The sequence below is a fragment of the Salmo trutta genome, chromosome 26, assembly GCF_901001165.1.
Source record: "Salmo trutta chromosome 26, fSalTru1.1, whole genome shotgun sequence".
Classification (NCBI taxonomy): Eukaryota; Metazoa; Chordata; class Actinopteri; order Salmoniformes; family Salmonidae; genus Salmo; species Salmo trutta.
This window is the reverse complement of record NC_042982.1, coordinates 26,553,088-26,575,334: the sequence shown is the minus strand read 5'-3', so window position 1 is coordinate 26,575,334 and position 22,247 is coordinate 26,553,088. Positions and strand designations below refer to the sequence as shown.

At 41.2% G+C, this 22,247-nt stretch overlaps 1 protein-coding gene and 1 long non-coding RNA gene across 3 annotated transcripts; both read left to right on the top strand.

Moving 5' to 3' along the window:
- The first annotated feature begins 1,088 nt into the window (after positions 1 to 1,088).
- On the top strand, positions 1,089 to 4,280 carry tirap (toll-interleukin 1 receptor (TIR) domain containing adaptor protein). 2 transcript variants are annotated; one of them, XM_029715536.1, is made up of 3 exons: positions 1,089 to 1,771; positions 2,514 to 3,077; positions 3,215 to 4,280. In XM_029715536.1, the coding sequence occupies exons 1-3, from the start codon at positions 1,765 to 1,767 to the stop codon at positions 3,391 to 3,393; spliced, it is 750 nt and encodes a 249-aa protein (XP_029571396.1). In that variant the 5' UTR covers positions 1,089 to 1,764; the 3' UTR covers positions 3,394 to 4,280. The 2 variants fall into 2 exon arrangements, with proteins under 2 accessions (XP_029571396.1, XP_029571395.1); XM_029715535.1 differs by lacking the exon at positions 1,089 to 1,771 and having other exon boundaries at positions 2,462 to 3,077.
- Positions 4,281 to 13,679: 9,399 nt separating this feature from the next.
- Positions 13,680 to 21,417, top strand: LOC115163544 (uncharacterized). Its single transcript, XR_003869768.1, has 2 exons — positions 13,680 to 13,977; positions 21,152 to 21,417. It is a non-coding gene; the product is annotated as an uncharacterized LOC115163544 (long non-coding RNA).
- The last annotated feature ends 830 nt before the right edge of the window (positions 21,418 to 22,247 follow it).

Below are 22,247 nucleotides of genomic sequence, written 5' to 3'. Positions count from 1 at the left end.
ATTTTATTACTAAACAGTTTTAAACCAAGGTTCCTGTGTCATCTATCTGGAAGACTGATTGTCAAAGGAAACTTACATCACCCAATGCAAAGGACTACCCAACACTTCCACAGCTTCTTGCATCTTCCTCATCACATATTTCACATTCCCACCTCTGTTCCATAGAGCCACATCATCAGCATACAAAAAGATAGATTTTCTGTGATTTACATTCCATTTCTGTAGATGGTAATCACTAGTTGCCACAAAGTCATAAACCCCACCTATTTCTAAAATGTATCTTCTTAAAGGGCAACTTTACCACTTTTCAACCTCATTTTCATTATCTCTTGGACAATAACAGTGTCAAAATAATGTGAAAATGGCACATTTCTAAGTTTGTAGAAAAAAATCTAAAGTTAAAAAGTTCTACCCGATGACATCATGTAAAGTTAAAACATTTTTTAAAAAATAGTGATTTTCAAACACTATTAGTTTTGTGATGACATGGAGAGCAAGAAAATACCTTCCCTCTGGACACAAAACCCCCCCACCCGCGAGTGGGGTGTTTCGCTTCCTCTTCCAAATCCTGTTGCAGATCAGATGGTCCTCTGGTACTAGAATTACTGCCATGGGATCAACTCACATACAATACTGACATGTAGGCCTATCCCTAGCCAAAGAAAGCTCATCCTCTCCCCTTTTTTTGCTCCAAAAGAAAAACTTACAGTATATTTGTCCTCCTCTTGGACAAGGTGCTAAATCCATCTTTCTGATGAGAAGTGTATGTCATTTATTAAAGGCTTAGGCCATTTTAGAGTTATTTTACCAATCACACATGGAAACGTACATTGCTGTTTTGTAATTTACTCACTTTTCAAAAGTAGGTTGTGTCATATTATGCACTTACTGGTGTGTCAATCTCCTTGAAAGACAGACATTTGGTTGAAAGACAGATGTTCTTAACCACTAAAAGGACACACACTACCTACACACTGTGACTATGAAACACTTTTGCAGATGATATAGGTTTTGGTCTGTGTTCATACTTCCTTCAAATAACATTATAGGCTACTATCAATATGGCTTGTGTTGTTAAAATGGAGAAATAAATACAGTAGCCTACATGCATGACAGACCATTAAACAGCTATACATCACACGTAGTGCCACAGCTTGTCTGTGAAAGTTGTGGCTAAAAGGGTTAGTGCATGACTTCCTTCCTGTTGCGTACATAGTTCCCTAAAACATTTAATTACCAACTGAATGATTTGATTCTAACCCAGACAAGCATAATGAATCTGCAGTTCCAGGACTAAGGATGGACGACCAAGTAGCCTACATTAGAAAACATGCTACAGTTGGATTATTTTTAGTCTGTGGAGGTATAGGCTAGACCTCTCCTGCACCTGCACTATGGACAAAAAAACGGATCTACATTGCAATTTAATGAGAGACATTGTGCCTTGTGGGAATTAAGACATTTAGACAAACAGTGAGCTGCAGCTGCTACAGATTCAGCTTCCTCTTTTTCTGCCTGGAGTATCAGGGAAACATTTGGTGTGTTATATGACATTTTTTGTAGTTTCTGTATGTAACTTTTCTTTTTTACTTCAATAATGAGAATTCATGTTTTATGTGATCAACTCTGTTAAGTGCTTAGTGTGTATACAGAGCAGAACATCTATTAAAAGAAAGAAAGAAATCAAATGGGAAGGATACTACAGTACAGTTGTTCTTATTGGAGGTACAACATTGCAATAGTCTGGAGAATGATGTCAAGAGCATGTTCGGTAAGTTGAAATACTTTTTTCCTAAACAACATGTACTGTTTGTAGATGATCAACTTAACAAAAATAATTTCTATTCACGAATTGGATATAAACTTGTTTGTTTTGATAAACAGTTATGATGTGAAAGAACCAGTGGTGGAAAAAGTACTCAATTGTCATACTTAATAGAAAATGGTTCAGGTAAAAGTGAAAGTCACCCAGTAAAATACTATTTGAGTAAAAGTCTAAAAGTATTTGGTTTGAAATATACTTAAATTTAAAAAGAAAATGTAATTTCTAAAATTACTTAAGTAGCAAAAGTAAAAGTATAAATCACTTTAAATTTCTTATATTAAGCAAACCAGATGGCACCATTTTCTTGTTATTGTTTTATTTACGGATAGCCAGGGCACACTCAGACATCATTTATAAACGAAGCATGTGTGTTTAGTGCATTGGCCAGATCAGAGGAAGTAGAGATGATCAGGGATGTTCTCTTGATAACTGCATAAATTGGACCATTTTCCTGTCCTGCTAAGCATTCAAAATGTAACAAGTACTTTTGGCTGTCAGGGAAAATGTATGGAGTAAAAATTACATTATTTTCTTTAGGAATGTAGTGAAGTAAAAGTAAAATATAAAATATAAATAGTTAAGTAGAATACAAATACCCAAAATAACTACTTATGTAGTACTTTAAAGTATTTTTACTTAAGTACTTTGCACCACTGGAAAGGACCCATGTTTAATTCTCTTGTTTCAGGTTGGTTCCGTCAACTCTTAGTGAAAAAAGAGTCTCCACAGAGCAGCTCCTCTCCACATGTATCGGTCAGGACCCCATCCCCTTCTGTCGATGGTGCCTCATCATTGGTTCCAACCGCCACTCCTAACCCACCACCACCTTTTCTGAGCTCCATGATTCGTTGGAGCCAGACCTACGACTTGTGTGTGTGTCATAGCCCTGTGGACATCGAAGAAGCAATCCGTCTGGTCACTTACCTGGAGAAACCGGCATGTGGCCTGCGCTGTTTCCTGCGGCAACGTGATGCCAGCGTGGGGGGTGCCATCCCCACCGAGCTATGCCAGGCTGTGCAGAGCAGCCATTGCTGGGCCCTTCTGATCACCCCCAACTTCCTGCTGGATGACTGGTGCCAGTACATGATGCACCAGGCGCTGTCTGAGGGGCCCATGTCCAACCGGATCATTCCCCTGGTCCTCAACCTGTCTTACTCTCAGTACCCAAAGGAGCTACGCTTTTACTACTACAAAGACCTGAGTAAGAACCCAGAGCGAGGCTACACACAGGTGTACAAGACAGTGCTGAAGTGTGAGTAGTAAAAGTCTGGTACAATTCTTCAGCTATTATGAGTCTGTGTAGTTGTTGACAAAGAGAAATCTGTCAACAACAACTAGAGACACGTTCAAATCTATGGCTGAATAACCTCTTTGTGCTTTCCTTTGTAGACTTGGAGGACATGGATGAAAAAGATGCTGCTAAAGTTGATTGCAACATGCACAGTACTAGCAATAGATTGGAAGGGGCATCTTGTTTTCCAAGGACAAAACTGTCATCAAACTATCAGAATTCTGAGCCTCTGCTTTCACTTCAGGAGATTGAGAGGACAGAGGCTGCAGATTCATAGGACTATTGTAAATCACACACTGGAGGCTGCTGAGGTGAGAACAGCTCATAATAATGGATGGAACGGAGCAAATGTAATGGCATCAAACCCCTGTAAACCATGTGGTTGATGTATTTGATACCATTCATTACCACGAGCTTGTTCTCCCCAATTAAGGTACCACCAACCTCCTGTGAAATCACACGATAGCTAGAATAAAGAAGGAGCTGACTGACTTAGGGAAATCCCCTTACAAAACAACCAACTGGGCACACACTGGTTGAATCAACGCTGTTTCCACATAATTTCAATAAAATAAAATTATGTTGAACCAACGTATAATAGACGTTGAATTGAGGTCTTTGATCAGTGGGACTGCAATGGTTGACTGATCTGACATGACCACAATTAACTTATTTTTTGTATCGAGTTTCTTATCACAAATGTAAATATTAATACATCTAATCCATTTTGTTGTGTGCAGACTTGCGATCTCAATGTACACTGATTCACACATGGTGCTCAAAAGCCAGAGTTATGTGCAATAGAAACCTACTTGGACTGGTTTTTCAGTGGAATACTATGTAATCCAACATGGGAGAGTGATGCAAGATAGTAGAACAGAACATCCCTTTGGTACAAATGATGTTGCTCTGATATGTCATAACCAATGATGTGTATTAACCCTGGATGACTAACAGGGGGCGCTGTATTGAAGCCACCGAGCAACCATATTGGCACTTCTCCTCAAGCGTAAAAATATTTTGTAAGCTATAAGAAATGTATTTATTAACGTCTACATTCGTTTTTTATATGATTATTCTATTACAGACACCTTAATGCATACTTTAAAATTACATTATGTGAGCTAAACATAAACATTTAAAATTAAAAACTATATACAAACATTTTCCTTCAAGTATTTTTTAGAGAGTACTAATGTTACTGTCCCACTACTTTATTTAAAGGGGGAGATCAAGCTGATCCTAACTGTTATAGGCCTATTTCTATTTTGCCCTGTTTATCAAAAGTGTTGGAAAACGTGTCAACAATCAACTGACTGGCTTTCTTGATGTCTATAGTATTCTCTCTGGTATGCAATCTGGTTTCCGCTCAGGTTATGAATGTGTCACTGCAACCTTAAAGGTCCTCAATAACGTCACCATTGCCCTTGATTCTAAGCAATGTTGTGCTGCTATTTTTATTGACTTGGTCAAAGCTTTGATAGAGTGGACCATTCCATTCTTGTGGGCTGGCTAAGGAGTATTGGTGTCTCTGAGGGGTTTTTGGTCTGGTTTGCTAACTACCTCTCTCAAAGAGTGCAGTGTATAAAGTCAGAACATCTGCTGTCTCAGCCACTGCCTGTCAGCAAGAGAGTACCCCAAGGCTTGATCCTAGGCCCCACTCTCTTCTCAAATTACATCAACAACATAGCATACAGTATGTATGTCCTCCTCTTGGACAAGGTGCTAAATCCATTACATTTTAGTCATTTAGCAGACGCTCTTATCCAGAGCAACTTACTGTAGGGAATGCATACATTTTATACCTATTTTTTTTTCTCTTTACTGGCCCCCCGTGGGAATCGAACCCACAACCCTGGCGTTGCAAACACCATGCTCTACCAACTGAGCCACAGGGGGACATCTTTCTCATCTTTCTGATGAGAAGTGTCTGTCATTTATTAACCTGTTTAGGCTAGGGGGCAGTATTTTCACGGCCGGATAAAAAACGTACCCAATTTAATCTGGTTATTACTCCTGCCCAGAAACTAGAATATGCATATAATTGTTTGATTTGGATAGAAAACACCCTAAAGTTTCTAAAACTGTTTGAATGGTGTCTGTGAGTATAACAGAACTCATATGGCAGGCCAAAACCTGAGAAGATTCCATACAGGAAGTGCCCTCTCTGACCATTTCTTGTCCTTCTATAGCCTCTTTATGGAAAATAGAGAATCTCTGCTGTAATGTGACATTTTCTAAGGCTCCCATAGGCTCTCAGAAGGCGCCAGAATGGGCAATGATGACTCTGCAGTCCCTGGGCGAAAAACAGTAGGGGATTTGGAAAGTGGTCGATCTGAGAACAATGACACGGGTGCGCGCGTGCATGTGAAGACACCATTTTCTTCTTTCAGTGTTTGAACGGATACAACGTCTCCCGGTCGGAATATTATCGCAATTCTACAAGAAAAATCGCATAAAAATGGATTTTAAACAGCGTTTGACATGCTTCGAAGTACGGTAATGGAATATTTTGACATTTTTTGTCACGATACGCGCCGGCGTGTCACCCTTCGGATAGTGTCTTGAACGCAAGAACAAAACTCCGCTATTTGGATATAACTATGGATTATTTGGAACCAAAACAACATTGGGTGTTGAAGTAGAAGTTCTGGGAGTGCATTCTGACGAAGAACAGCAAAGGTAATCCAATTTTTCTTATAGTAAATCTGAGTTTGGTGAGTGCCAAACTTGGTGGGTGTCAAAATAGCTAGCCATGATGGCCGGGCTATCTACTCAGAATATTGAAAAATGTGCTTTCACCGAAAAGCTATTTTAAAATCGGACACCGCGATTGCATAAAGGAGTTCTGTATCTATAATTCTTAAAATAATTGTTATGTTTTTGTGAACGTTTATCGTGAGTAATTCAAGTTTCAGTGGGTATGCTAGTTCTGAATGTCACATGCTAATGTAAAAAGCTGGTTTTTGATATAAATATGAACTTGATTGAACAAAACATGCATGTATTGTATAACATAATGTCCTAGGAGTGTCATCTGATGAAGATCATCAAAGGTTAGTGCTGCATTTAGCTGTGGTTTTGGTTTTTGTGACATTATATGCTAGCTTGAAAAATGGGTGTCTGATTATTTCTGGCTGGGTACTCTCCTGACATAATCTAATGTTTTGCTTTTGTTGTAAAGCCTTTTTGAAATCGGACAATGTGGTTAGATAAAGGAGAGTCTTGTCTTTAAAATGGTGTAAAATAGTCATATGTTTGAAAAATGGAAGTTTTGGGATTTTTGAGGAGTTTGTAATTCGCGCCACACTCTATCATTGGATATTGGCGAGGCGTTCCGCTAGCGGAACATCTAGATGTAAAAAGGCTTAGGCTATTTTAGAGTTATTTTACCAATCACACATGGAAACGTACATTGTTGTTTTGTAATTTTCTCACTTTTCAAAAGTAGGTTGTGTCATATTATGCACTTACTGGTGTGTCAATCTCCTTGAAAGACTGACATTTGGTTGAAAGACAGATGTTCTTAACCACTAAAAGGACACACACTACCTACACACTGTGACTACGAAACACTTTTGCAGATGATATAGGTTTTGGTCTGTGTTCGTACTTCCTTCAAATAACATTATAGGCTACTATCAATATGGCATGTGTTGTTAAAATTGAGAAATAAATACAGTAGCCTACATGCATGACAGACCATTAAACAGCTATACATCACACGTAGTGCCACAGCTTGTCTGTGAAAGTTGTGGCTAAAAGGGTTAGTGCATGACTTCCTTCCTGTTGCGTACATAGTTCCCTAAAACATTTGATTACCTACTGAATGATTTGATTCTAACCCAGACAAGCATAATGAATCTGCAGTTCCAGGACTAAGGGTGGACGACCAAGTAGCCTATGTTAGAAAACATGCTACAGTTGGATTATTTTTAGTCTGTGGAGGTATAGGCTAGACCTCTCCTGCCCTGCACTATGGACAAAAAAACGGATCTACATTGCAATTTAATGAGAGACATTTTGCCTTGTGGGAATTAAGACATTTAGACAAACAATGAGCTGCAGCTGCTACAGATTCAGCTTCCTCTTTTTCTGCTGGGAGTATCAGGGAAACCTTTGGTGTGTTATATGACATTTTTTGTAGTTACTGTATGTAACTTTTCTTTTTTACTTCAATAATGAGAATTAATGTCTTATGTGATCAACTATGTTAAGTGCTTAGTGTGTATACAGAGCAGAACATCTATTAAAATAAAGAAATCTAATGGGAAGGATATTACAGTACAGTTTTTCTACCTTGCTGTGTTGTCATATTTTGCTGCCTTTCTATGTTGTTGTCTCATCCATTTATATGCAAATGATACAGTCTTATACTCAGCTGGCCCCTACCCGGATTTTGTGATAAACGCTCTACAACAAAGCTTTCTTAGTGTAGAACAAGCTTTCTCTGCCCTTAACCTTGTTCTGAACACCTCTAAAACAAAGGTAATTTGGTTTGGTAAGAAGAATGTCCCTCTCCCCACAGGTGTGATTACTACCTCTGAAGGTTTAGAGCTTGAGGTAGTCACTTAATACAAGTACTTGGGAGTATGGCTAGACAGTACACTGTCCTTCTCTCAGCACATATCAAAGCTGCAGGCTAAGGTTAAATCTAGATGTGGTTTCCTCTATCGTAAATTGCTCCTCTTTCACCCCAGCAGCCAAACTAACCCTGATTCAGATTCAACCATCCTACCCATGCTAGATTACAGAGATGTAATTTATAGATTGGCAGATAAGGGTGCTCTCGAGTGGCTAGATGTTCTTTACCATTCGGCCATCAGATTTGCCACCAATGCTCTTTATAGGACACATCACTGCACTCTATACTCCTTTGTAAAGTGGTCATCTCTGTATACCTGTCGCAAGACCCACTGATTGATGCTTATTTATAAAACCCTCTTAGGCCTCACTCCCTCATATCTGAGATATCTACTGCAGCCCTCATCCTCCACATACAACACCCGTTCTGCCAGTCACATTCTGTTAAAGGTCCCCAAAGCACACACATCCCTGGGTCGCTCGTCTTTTCAGTTCGCTGCAGCTAGCGACTTGAACGAGCTGCACCAAACACTGAAAGTTGACAGTTTTATCTCAATCTTTTTATTCAAAGACTCAATCATGACAGTTGCGGCTGCTTTGCGTGATGTATTGTTGTCTCTACCTTCTTGCCCTTTGTGCTGTTGTCTGTGCCCAATAATGTTTGTACCATGTTTTGTGCTGCTACCATGTTGTGCTGCTGTCATGCTGTGTTGCTACCTTGCTGTATTGTCATATTTTGCTGCCTTTCTATGTTGTTGTCTTAATTCTCTCTTTATCTAGTGTTGTGGCATCTCTCTTGTCATGATTTGTGTTTTGTCCTATATTTTTTAGAGGTCCCCGTCCCCCCGTCCCTGCAGGAGGCTATTTGCGTTTTGGTAGGCTGTCATTGTAAATAAGAATTTGGTCTTAACTGACTTGCCTAGTTAAATAAAGGTTCAATAAATGTAAAAAATCAACAAAAATACTTAAATACAATTTTGTCAAACACATAACATTTAGTTGAAATACTGTAGAATTCCATTCATTCCTATGGAGGACCACTCCTACTAGGGAGTGACAATATGGCCGACCGGTGGCTTCAAAGCCTCTCAATGGCCAATGCATAGCAAAATAGCAATCCAGGGTTTATATAAGTCATTGGTCATAACAAGGATGAATAATCAGCTTTCCTACCTTAAAGGGGAAATTCACCAATTTTTACATGTGACCTTATTTTCACTCTCTCTGTGCTTTTGTTGATCGTCCAAACAGTTTTTTATATATTTTGTTTTGTTAGAGAGAAAATTGGAAATCACATTTTGCTCTCATCACTCGCTAAAGACTACAATGCATTATGAAAATGTGTAGAAAGAAGCATGTAATGAAACGCTTTAAATCAGAATCTTATTCTGGATAATGTCTCTGCACTCAATTTGAGAGAAAAAATGTCCACTGTCCCATAAATCCATATTTGCATAATTTTGTTGTTGTAAATAGCATCATTCAAACATGGATTTATTGAACAGTGGGGGGAAAAAAACATACATTGAGTGTAGAGACATCCAGAATGAGATTTGGTTTGGAGTGTTTTTGAGCATTTTATAACATGCTTTAGACACGTTTTCATAATGCATTGTAGTCAATGACTCAGCGAAATGTGACAACCAATTTTCTCTCTAACAAAACAAAATATATAAAAAAAAACTATTTGGAGGGGATCAACTACAAGCACAGAAAGAGTAAAAATAATGCCACATGTTAAAATGTGTGAACTTTCCCTTTAAGGTAGGAAGGCTGATGATTCATCCTTGTTATGATGAATTACATATAAATGCTGGATTACTGATGGTATCCATTGGCCATTGAGAGCATTTGAAGCCACCGGTCAGCCATATTGCCCTTTAATGCCAACCTGAAATGGAAAGGAAAGAAAAACGCTTGTTGTTAGTATCTACCACTAGATGACATATGTCTGCCACATTTTATCACTGGAGAATGGTATGCAATTAATTAATGTTCATATGAGATTGATATTGTTTTTTGCAAAAAATAATCAGCAGATTGAAATGTTACAATACTAACCACACCACACATCAGCACAGACACTGCACATAACATGAAGCATCATCCTTGATCAATTTGTATTGCAGCCTTACATATTCATCTCTATTCCCAAGTACCATCAACATTTTCCTTGGCCAGAGAACATTTCTGTCAGGTTTTTTGTTGGCTTCCCTGCAGTGTTGTAATTAGGGTTCTGAGACAGATGATTTTTGACTTTAAGTGGCTTTAGCTAAGCTTATATTGGAGTTGGACATTGCAAATTACCTTTGATCAGGCTTTTAGGTAGGATGATGAAATGGCTTTGGCAAGGGCAGTGTTCTGGTAATAACCACACTGACAAACAGGACAGTTTCTCATTTTTCAAATTAAGTTATTAAGCTGTTCCATGTTTAGTCATCTTATTGAATTAGCCAGATTATATAATCTTTATATAATATCAATGATCTATTTTATTACTTCCATTGAACCTGTTAACAAATCTGTTAATAATTTATTTTGTTAAATCAATAATCGAGGTGGACAGGATCTGAAGTTATACAAATTCTTTTCCCCTCCAAAATCTATTTTAATGATGTGATCTCTGCTACGGATTAAAGCAGATTAAAAGGCATTTGAAATTAAGCTCTCTGTAAAAGGCCCTCCACAAAGGTCCCTTTTGTGTTTTTTTGGGGCTAAGCCAACTTTGTGGCACAAATGAAAACCAGGATTAACATATCCTCAGATCCTCAAATAGTTCTACAGCTGCACCATCGAGAGTATCCTGACTGGTTGCATCACCGCCTGGTATGGCAACTGCTCGGTATCTGACCGCAAGGCGCAACAGAGGGTAGTGTGTACGGCCCAGTACATCATTGGGGCCAAGCTTCCTGCCAGCCAGGACCTCTATACCAGGCGGTGTCAGAGGAAGACCCTAAAAATTGTCAGACTCAAGCCACCCTAGTCATAGACTGTTCTCTCTGCTACCGCACGGCAAGCGGTACTGGAGCGCCAAGTCTAGGTCCAAGAGGCTCCTTAACAGCTTCTACCCCCAAGCCATAAGACTGCTGAACAGTTAATGAAATGGCTACACAGACTATTTCATTTAACCCCCCTTTTTTACGCTGTTACTACTCGCTGTTTATTATCTATGCATAGTCAGTTTATCCCTACGTAGATGTACATGTTACCTCAATTACCTCAACTAACCTTTACCCTCGCACATTGACTCATTACCGGTACCCCCGTATATAGCCTTGTTATTGTTATTTTATTGTGTTTTTATTTTATTACTTTAGTATATTTAGTAAACATTTTCTTAGCTCTTATTTTTCTTAAAACTGCATTGTTGGTTAAGGGTGTGTAAGGATGCATTTCACAGTAAGGTCTACACCTGGTGTATTTGGCGCATGTGATTTGATTTTGATCTGAGAAGAGTCAGACATGAATAAGTGCAAGAAAACCCCTCAAATAAGAGACAAGCTGTATGTCAGCATCTTGAAGCCTGCCACATGAACCAAGTAAAGAAACTACAGCAGCTAGGACCAGATGATGGCTACCACTAACAGCATGGAAAAACACTCAGAGCTGTGGTTTAGATGGTGGTCATGCGGGGTGGAGGGGCAACCTGTACTTTTTTAATTGCAGTGACTGGGCTGGATTCAGGCTCTCTCCCTCCACACAGCCAAAGCAAACAATTGACCTCTAATGGATGAGACTTTAGTTGTGTAGGTGACGGATGAGTGAATGGATGATCAAGTACTTTCTGATACTTTGAAACCTGGGGTGTGGGGCTTTATGTATCTAAATCAAATCAAATTTTATTAGTCACATACGCCGAATACAACAGGTGTACATAGACTTTACAGTGAAATGCTTACTTACAAGCCCCTAACCAACAATGCAGTTTCAAAAAATACGGATAAAAATAAGAGATAAAAGTAACAAGTAATTAAAGAGCAGCAGTAAAATAACAATAGTGAGACTATATACAGGGGGGTACCGATACAGAGTCAATGTGCATGGGCACCGCTTAGTTGAGGTAGTATGTACATGTAGGTAGAGATATTAAAGTGACTATGCATAGATGACAACAGAGAGTAGCAGTGGTGTAAAGGGGGGGGGGGGGGGGCAAATGCAAATAGTCTGTGTAGCCATTTGACTAGATGTTCAGGAGTCTTATGGCTTGGGGTTAGAAGCTGTTTAGAAGCCTCTTGGACCTAGACTTGGTGCTCCTGTACCGCTTGCCGTGCAGTAGCAGAGAGAACAGTCTATGACTAGGGTGGCTGGAGTCTTTGACAATTTTTAGGGCCTTCCTCTGACACTGCTTGGTATAGAGGTACTGGATGGCAGGAAGCTTGGCCACAGTGATGTACTGGGCCGTTCGCACTAACCTCTGTAGTGCCTTGCGGTCGGAGGTCGAGCTGTTGCCATACCAGGCAGTGATGTAACCAGTCAGGATGCTCTCGATGGTGCAGTTATAGAACCTTGTGAGGATCTGAGGACCCATGCCAAACCTTAGTCCTGTATTGATGCTTTGCCTGTTTGATGGTTCGTCGGATGGCATAGCGGGATTTCTTATAAGTTTCCGGGTTAGAGTCCCGCTCCTTGAAAGTGGAAGCTCTAGCCTTTAGCTCAGGGCGGATGCTGCCTGTAATCCATGGCTTCTGGTTGGGGTATGTACGGTCACTGTGGGGACGACGTCATCGATGCACTTATTGATGAAGCCAATGACTGATGTGGTGTACTCCTTAATGCCATCGGAGGAATCCCGGAACATATTCCAGTCTGTGCTAGCAAAACAGTCCTGTAGCTTAGGAATGCTGATCTAGTATCAGGTCGCCCCTGTCCATTCAATCTTGTACATTGTGGTCTAAAAGGCTAAATTGATCCTAAATCAGCGCTCCTACTCTGAGACACTTTATACATACAGCCCCAGGAATCTGGTCTATCCAAGTAAAGAACTGTTTACAATGACATTCTCCCCATTTCAAGGGATGATTCCCAGCCAAGCACCTAAAGACGCACACAGATGAGACTGCAAGATGTAGATTACTGGCACTTCAAATGTGATGTGAAAACTGAAATGGAAAATGGACTTCTCCCACGCAGTTACAACCAAGCAGAGACGGGCAGTTCTCCTGTCTGTTTTTTACAGGGCTCTGACACTGCCCTTTGTCAAAGAATAAGCAAACATTTGCTCACCATTTGGTTATTGGCTTTCAAAGTTTGTAGTCTAATGTCAGGAATTAGAAGTTCAAAGTCCAGTAAATTTAGGACAGGGGTGATCCATTTTGTTACATTAAACATATACAGTATCATAACATTACAACTTGATACAATACGAGAAGGTAATGATACATTTATTCTGAAGTTGAGGAACATTTACATATGAAAGAGATATTCCTCTTGAGTATCTCTTTTCCCCTTACAAATAAAAATCCTGTGGGCACACAGCAGGTAATACCAACCTGACCTAGCGCTACAATATTCTCACTTCACTCAAATATGTTGGCATATTGTTCAAGAGCTAAACCTGCTCATGGGTCTCATCCACAAATGAGAGAGTACTGGGTATTTTTTCCCTTTGGGAATCTGCCTACTCACTCAGGCTCAAGGACACAAAAGCTGCCCACTAGTTCTATCAGACAAAACAAATCCAATACTGTCAACTGTGGGTGTTGCCAGTAATAGTATTGGCCACAGCCATTTTCTCATCACACTAAAATATATATTTTTTGTTGAATAAATATAAATAAATAGGCTATTATAAAATATGATCACTTGAGAATGTGTGAAACTGTTTGTAGTTCTCAGAAAAATATCACATTTAATTGTACTTCAGAACTTCTTTAAATACAGACAGCATTCAATCAATAAATTGATGAATCATTTTCTGTAAATCAATGGCTCAAGAACTGCATGCGCTGCGCATGTGCCAAAAAGAAACATTTTGAAAAAGGGTAGGCGTTGTACTGACTACATTCCAATGGACCGATCACTCTGCCTGCGGAGTTAGCAGCCCGTTAGATTATTGCCAACAAATTATGAATTTGATATGTAAAAGTATTTGCTTCTTAAATGTGGTATGTGTCCATGTTTTCAAGTCGTGTAGCCCTAATCACTGAAACGGATACCACGGCGCCTCCCACTTGGCGCATAAAAACGCCTATTTCTTGCATCTCAGAGATAAGAGTTTTTCGCTTACATGCATATGCTATTCTGCTTCGGATTGCCACATTTGTTAACTACATTACTGGTAAGTGAATTCACATTTGCTTTTTCATGTTTTTCTTCTATCAACCACAGCTGCCAAATACTGTGATTTAGCTGGCTTATTTTAATAATTCAGGAAATAGCGGTTGCATGCCCTGCAATCGCATAGAGGCAACTAAAACCTATTTTAATTCTAATTTAAAAGTTCTTCAATCAAAATGCTCAATGTATACTTTTCTGAACTTACTTTGACATCCGTTTGCGAATCGATTTGTTTAGCATAGGATTAATACTTTGTAGCTAATAACCAATTTGTCAATTTTATGCTGTTGCTTGGTTGCCAAGTTACAGCACATCAATTGAGACAAACAGGGCATACTCAACTTGGTCATTTTTATGAATGATGAACAAAACCGTATTTTGTTGGAAATACTTAGCAAAAATGTAAAGTGAAAAACAAGTGCAACATGGCAGTTTGATGGCTTCACAATTGTTTTAGTAAAGTTTGCTAAATGGTTGTGGAAGTTGTAACATTGAGTCAGGAATGGTGGAAGATGTTATCCTTTCATTTTCACTTCCCTATAGTCTCCCTAAGCAGTCTGTTAACAGAATCACGAGAGTGTCTATTCTGAGTTTGATTCCCCACATGCTGTCTGTCAGCAGGGACATGTTGTGAGTTGCCCACCGCTGAAATGAAATCGGCCCATGAAATGGAGTGCAATGAGGTTGGCATTGGCAGTTATGACTGTCTGTAAACTGTCATGCATGTTGAGCAACATGCAATGTCCATTTTGTTATATTCAGCTAAATTATTGTTTTGTCTGAACGATAACAAACTGGTGAAGTTCCACACAACAGTGAAAATGTAAAACTGTTAGGCTATATTTTTTTCTAACTTTAATTGTATGAGTGTTAACTCATAGACGAATCAAAAACGGGTTTAGGCCTGGGTGGCCCAATCAGGTTAAGCAACAATGTATTTAAAAAAAAAAAATTATGCTCTTTACTTGTCAGTGTTCTAAACAGGACATCATTTATATTTTTACCTAAACAAGCAAACACATATCAGAGAATTGATAGCAAGCAGTGCACTAGGTTAGTCAGATTTGATTAAACAGAACAGATTAACTGGAATGACATTCATTCTCATGGGATGGGTTTCAAAAATATCTAAATGACAGTCACACTCCCAATTAGCCAAGAATATGACTGCATTGAGGAATACTGTATGTCACTTCTATGGCTATATGCACCATACCACTGCCCATTTAATTTGTTCATTTAGCCAACAAGACGGCTCATAACCCAGTGCCTTTATCACAGTCAACACATTTTAGCTTTAAAAATAGGGATGCACAATATAATCGGTAAGCATATCAGAATCGGACGATATTAGCTAAAAATGCCAGCATCGGCCCGATGTCTGTCTAGTTTAACGCCCATGTGCAAAACCAATGTCAAAGCTGACGTGCATACCTATATAGCGTAGGTAGATGACGTAATGATACCACGAAGGAAGATAACAAAAAGGCATATGCAACATTTGTGCTACTATTATTTCCCGAGGAGGGGAGAAAGGGAAATCTTTCAATACCACAAACCTAATTACTAATTTGAAAGTGCATCACCCCCAGACATTCTGCGACTACTTAGAACAAAAGCAGAAAAAAAACTAAGCGCACGCTTCCAACAACTAAACAAGTTCAAGTCGAGCACTCATTTGAAAGAGTAAGAGAATTTCAGCGTGAACTCAAAGGCGAAATCCATTAACGCCAAGATAATATAATTCATTGCCCTTGACAATCAACCGTTCTCTTTCATGGATGATGTTGGCTTTCGCCGACTAGTCGAGCACCTCGAGCCCCGGTACACTCTGCCAAGTAGGCACAATTTATTTAATTTTTTCTTCAGATGTTGCCCTACTGGATTTAGTGTTGTTGAAACGCACATCCAAAAGCTACTTGATATGGGCGTCACTGCTATTAGCTTTATGACTGACATTTTGACCAGCGATGTTAGCCCCATGAGCATGCTGAGTCTGACCACACAGGGGTCGACAAGGATTTCGTACTGAGGAAAGCCGTATTGCATGCTGAAGAATGTGCTGGTTCTCATACCGCTGCTGCCATTTCAATGGCATTTGAGAACATGTTTGAAACTTGGAAACATGAACATGCTCCATTCGAACAACTGACTTGAGAAATAAGCTCATCAACTGCCCCTGCTGCAGACGTGATACCCTCTGTCATGGCATTGAAACGCCTGCTCAACAAAACTGCTGACAGACCGTGGGGTTAACTTGCAAAAGTACTCTAGTAGAGGCTGTGAACAAGCCATTCGGTGGCATTCTCTGAGTCTCTACTGTGTCGCCACCATGCTCAATTCTAGGTACAAGGACCGCTACATCGATACAGACAAATGGGGTTTACGTGAAATGTTAGACACACCTGGACAAGATGGAAACGGACACAGTGACTGTGCGCACCGAGGAAGAGGACCCACAACAGAAGAGGGCACGGACAGACAGCTGAAACTTCACTGCTTGACATGTATGATGAAATGTACATGTGGCTTCCCTGTGGCTCAGTTGGTAGAGCATGGTGTTTGCAACGCCAGGGTTGTGGGTTCGATTCCCACGGGGGGCCAGTACAAAAAAAAAATGCATGGAATGAAATATATGCATTCACTACTGTAAGTCGCTCTGGATAAGAGCGTCTGCTAAATGACTAAAATGTAAATGAAATCCTGGTTGAGAATGACATTACTGAACAATGAAACAGCAAGTTAGTGAAAGAAATGGGTTTTGATTATGTTTTACTGGTAATAGGGACATGCGTAAATGCCAACAAAATACATTGTGTGTGTGTGTACTATTTAACTGTCCCTGAATGCTTAAAAGGCCGCTAAAATGTAATATCGGGTTTTTTGGCAAGGAAAGTATTTGGTATTGGTCAAAAATGTAATACTGGTACGTCCCTATTTTAAAATTTTTAAAAAAATTAAGAATGCTACATTTTCTCTCGGGCTCATGGCAAAATGTGTAGAATAGCATGAACTGCACATTTTTCGCCATGGCAAAATTGCAGGAAGTTAAGCATTTTTTTTGTGAACGCAGTTATCTTTTTTTGAGGCTCACCCTATTTTCTACAAGCCCACCTATCAACAAATTTGTGCCTATGCAACTGATCCATGTCCACTTCATTCACAATACAACTCATTTGGTGTTGTCAAAGAACATAATACAATACAAGTAACCATGCCAATTGTCTCAATAGACTGGCAATTACAAGGGGTTCTTGTTTCATAATTGGCATAGGCCAATCTCCTTATCTAGATTAGGTTTCCTCATTCTACAGCCATTATGATAAAATATCCAAGTTTTGAGCTATGTAAAGCTATGCATAACATTGCTCTGTTTTAATTCAATTTGAGGCTTGGTTCAAATTGTGCAGACTTGATTTACTTTCAAAACATAGGCCTAATTATACTTTAAAGATAGCGTTGTTGAAAAGGCTACTTAAGAATTTCAAGAGGGTTGGCGCAGCAGTTTGGAGGAAGGTTTGTTATAAGGTTCTAATAACACTGAAAAAGTATGCTAAGTACTGTTCAACACCAGTGTCAGACCAGACTGATACTTAGCCTAGAGATGCAGGTTTGTTCTGTACTAGGGCTGGGCGGTATACCGTATTTTACTATATACCGGTATTGACGCATGGACCAGTTTGGGTTTTTACTTTACCTTCTATAACGGTATTTGAATGTTTGGTTTGTGAAATGTGATATGCCATGTGTGTAACGCCCCTTTTTTATAGTTTACTTCGCTATTTGAGTCATCCCTCTCCGCTCTCTCTATGCCGCTTTCCACACAGACCTAGTCCCACCCCCTGTCACTCAAGGTGCGCATTTGTTGTTGCTTGACCATGAGACCCTTTCGTTCAGTCTGCATGTCAATGCAGCACATACAACGATGTTGTTTCCAATTAGATCTTAATATGAATCCACAAGTGTTCTATAATTACAATATTAGTTTGGGTTTCTTACATCTGCAAACAGCTAGTTTGTATTTTCTTTGCAAGTTAATCTAAATTGTGTTAGCCACTAATGCTAATCGCTAGTTGGCTGGCTAGCTAAATCAGCATGTTTGTGCAACAGTATCTTCTAAATCAAAGAGGAATAGGCGACGCATGAATATGTTGACTATATGAATAAAGATTTAATGTAGCCAAAGATTATAGGGTCCCCTAGGAAACACTTAACATCACTTTGGTTCCTACCCTGTCACAATAGCTCGTCCATGGTATAAAACAATGGCGCAAGACCCATTGGAATAATGTTGAATGTGTTGCCACCCTAGGGTCACGCTTTACTCATAAAGCAAATTTAGAACTTTTATTAATCAAAAACATAAAATACCGTAAAAAATTGATATTTTGGGGGTTGGTTGAGATGAGGCACCGACGTGTAGTTTCCAGGTCTTCATTTGCACGCTCCGACTGGCCGTTGGTCTAGGGATGAAACCCAGAGGACAGGCTGGCCGACGACCTAGTAAGGGTGCAGAATGCCTTCCAAAATCGGGATGTGAATTGAGGACCATGATCAGAGACTGTCGATAGGGAGTCCATTGATTCAGAAGACTTACTGCACCATGAGCTGGCCCGTCTCCTTGGGGAGAGGGATGAAATGGGCGGCTTTAGAGAACCTATCCACAACCGTCAGGATAGTGGTGTTGCCATCAGACGGAGGAAGCGCAGTTACAAAATCCAGGGAAATATGGGACCAGGGGTGATGAGGAACAGGGAGTGGCTGAAGGAGGCCAAATGTAGTTTGCTGCGGAGTCTTATTCTGGGCACACACCGTGCATGCAGCAACGAAGGCCAAGACGTCAGGAACCATAGTGGGCCACGTGAAGCGTTGTCGGAGGAAAGCCAGGGTTCGACGGGAGCCAAGATGACAGGTAAGCCTGGAGAAATAAGCCCATTCCAGGACCTGAGACCAGGCCGTATCAGGGATGAACATCTGACAAGCCGGGCCCCCCTGGGAACGTTGTGCCTTGCAGACCAGTCTCAATACCCCAGACAACAGGAACTGTACAGGTGAGAGAGGGCGTCCGGCTTCTCATTCTTGGACCCTGGACAGTAGGAGATGGTGAAGTTGAACCTGGTGATTTAACAGAGCCCAACGTTCCTGCCTAGAGTTAAGGTGCTTGTCTGTGCAGAGATTCTAAATTCATATGGTCAGTCCACACCAAAAATTGATGTTTTGCCCCTTCCAGCCAGTGCCTCCACTCCTCCAGCGCCATCTTGACCGCCAGAAGTTCCCTATGTCATAGTTTCTCTCCGGAGTTGAGACGATGGAACAGGAAGGCACAAGGATGAAGCATTTAGTCCTGGGCATTCCGCTGGGACAGGACTGCCCCCACTCCAACGTCGGAAGTGTCGACCTCAACCACAAACTGACCGTTCCGGATGTATGAGGATGGTTGCTTTAGCGAACAATGTTTAAGGTCCACAACTGCCCTGTCAACAGCTGGGGACCATGTGAACGGTACCTTCGGAAAAGGGAGTGCAGAGAGGGGCCGCCAGGGTACTGTAGCCCTGACTGACAAAGCGGTAGAAATGAACAAACCCCAGGAAATGTTGCAGCTGAACATTCCCTTCAGCGACGACATATCCCAGAAAGGAGATAGTAGAGCGGTGAAACTCGCACTTCTCTCTTTTCTCAAACAACTGGTTCTCCAGGAGGCACTGAAGGACTTGTCGGCCGTGTTCTTGGACAGAATGGGAGAAAACAAGGATGTCGTTGAGGTAGACAAACATAAAATGATTTAACATGTCACGGAGCACGTTGTTGACAAGGACCTGGAAAACAGCGGGAGCGTTGGTGAGCCCAAACGGCATGACCTGGTAGAAGGGAGGTAGCACGAGCCTTGCTGGATACCCCCGGAAGGTACTCTGTGGAACGGCTTTACCGTCCCTACGATTGCGAACGGCTTTACCTAAACTTGTAGGAGGACGTCCCGGGGGAGGCTGCGCCGCCTTAAGGCAATGTGAGTGGCTGAACAGGTTCCAACCCAGAATAGAACCAGTGGTCCAGTCAATAAAGGGGTTATGCCTCTGGAGACATGAAAATTCTAAAATGGGGATGTGGGGAGATTCATTGAGGAGCAATTGTATGGACTCACTGTGATTGCCTGATACCCGCAGGTTAAAGAACTGTGCGTGACTCAGCCAATAGTGTCTGTCCAGTGCTCTGGCGCCCATAGGAACGGAGAGGAGTAGTGTAGAGATGCCTAGCTCCGATACAAGGGTATTGTCCATAAAACTCATCAGCCCCAGAGTCAATGAGCACTCGGAGGGATTTAGACCGCTCACCCCACAGCAGGATAACATGAAGGGGAGTATGAGTAATGGGAGTTAGACCATTCCCAGTATGGCCCACCATAGTATTCTTACCTAGCTGATGAGTCTGGTCTTTTACTGGACAGGCGGATTAGTAATTCCCTGTACACCACAATACAGGCAACTGTTGGAGTTGGCCTCTAGTCGTTCTTGAGGCGACAACCTAGCTCTACCCAATTGCGTAGGCACCGTAGAAAGTGTCGCTCGTTCCTGTAGATTTCCTATTGGACTTGGGTGCCTTCAGATCCTCTCAGGAAATGCAGGCGTCGGGGACTTCCGGGATTCTTTGGGGGCAAGCAAGCAGCTGTGTCTGCCACCCTATGGGGTTCTTGACTTATTCGAAGTAGCTTTCAGGCTGCCCCTCTCCCGGAAACCGGAGAATCGAATACTTTCCTCACCTCCAACGAAATCCTCCAAACAAAGGTAAATGGCAGATTGTTGCTCCCAAACCGCCATAGCCCAGGAGAGTGCCCTACCAGACATTAGCGTTATAAGATACGCTATTATCGAGTGGTCCAACGGGAACAAAGAGGGCTGCAGCTCAAAGATGAGGGAGCACTGGGAAAGAAATGCCCGGCAGGTACCAGGGTCCCCAACATAACGCTCAGGAGGAGGTAAGCGGGGTTCTCAGGAAGCCGGGGTAGGCTGCACAAAATCCTCACCGTCGGGAATTACTGAGCCTCCGGGAGGTCTCTGTTGTGGCATGCTGCCTGATAGTCCACAGAGTTGCTCTAGTAATGTCTCAACCCTGGTCATGGTGTTCCGACAGCGTATGAGGACCTTCCATAAGGCTCTGAAGTAGCTCCTCATGTTTTTCAGTGGTGGCTGCCTGCAGGGAGACAGCGTGACGGAGCCAGTCCGAGTCTGCTGGGTCTATCATGGCCAATTCGTACTATAACGACACGGAGAGACCCAGATGCAGGAGGCAGGTGGTTCGAGTCTTTGATATTTATTAAAAAGCAAGGGGCAGGTCGAGGACAGGCAGAAGTTCATTTACCAGGTCAGAGTCCAAAAGGTACAGGGTGGCAGGCAGACTTGAGGTCAGGGGAGGCTGAATGGTCAAAACCGGGAAGACTAGAAAAACAGAGAATAGGAAAAAGCAGGAGCATGGGAAAAAAAACATTGTTGCTGACAAGATGAGACGAACTAGCAACGGACAGAACACAGGTATAAATACACTGGGGATAATGGGCAACACCTGGAGGGGGGTGAAGACCAGCACAAAGACAGGTGAAACAGATCAGGGTGTGATCGTTAACTGTGGGACCTTTTTATATAGACAGATGTGTGCCTTTCCAAATCATGTCAAATCAATTGAATTTACCACAGGTAGACTACACGTTTTTTAATTTTTAATACACTTGCAAAAATGTCTAAACCTGTTTTTACTTTGTCATTGTGTGTAGATTACTGAGGATATATATATATATTTTAGAATAAGGCTGTAATAATGTGGAAAAAGTAAGTCTGAATACTTTCGAAGGCACCGACTCTACACACTCCTACTCTCATACAATCATCATATATATCCTGATGCCTATTGATCCAGTATCCCTGCACATTGTAAATATGGTACTGGAGATGCCCACAAAATACATTTGTCACTTAAAGACTGGCTCTCAATTCCAATAATATTGGCCTTTCATTTCACATTGCATGACTCCAGGTAGCCTAGTGGTTAGTGTTGGGACATTAAAACTGAAATGTTGCTGGAAGGAATCCCAAGGTACAAATCTGTCATTCTGTCCCTGAGCAAGGCAGTTAACCCACTGTTCCTCGGGCACCGATGACGTGGATGTTGATTATGGCAGCCCCCGCACCTCTCTGATTGAGGGGTTGGGTTAAATGCAGAAGATGCATTCAGTTGTACAACTGACTCGGTATCCTTACAACTGACTCGGTATCATCCAAGATG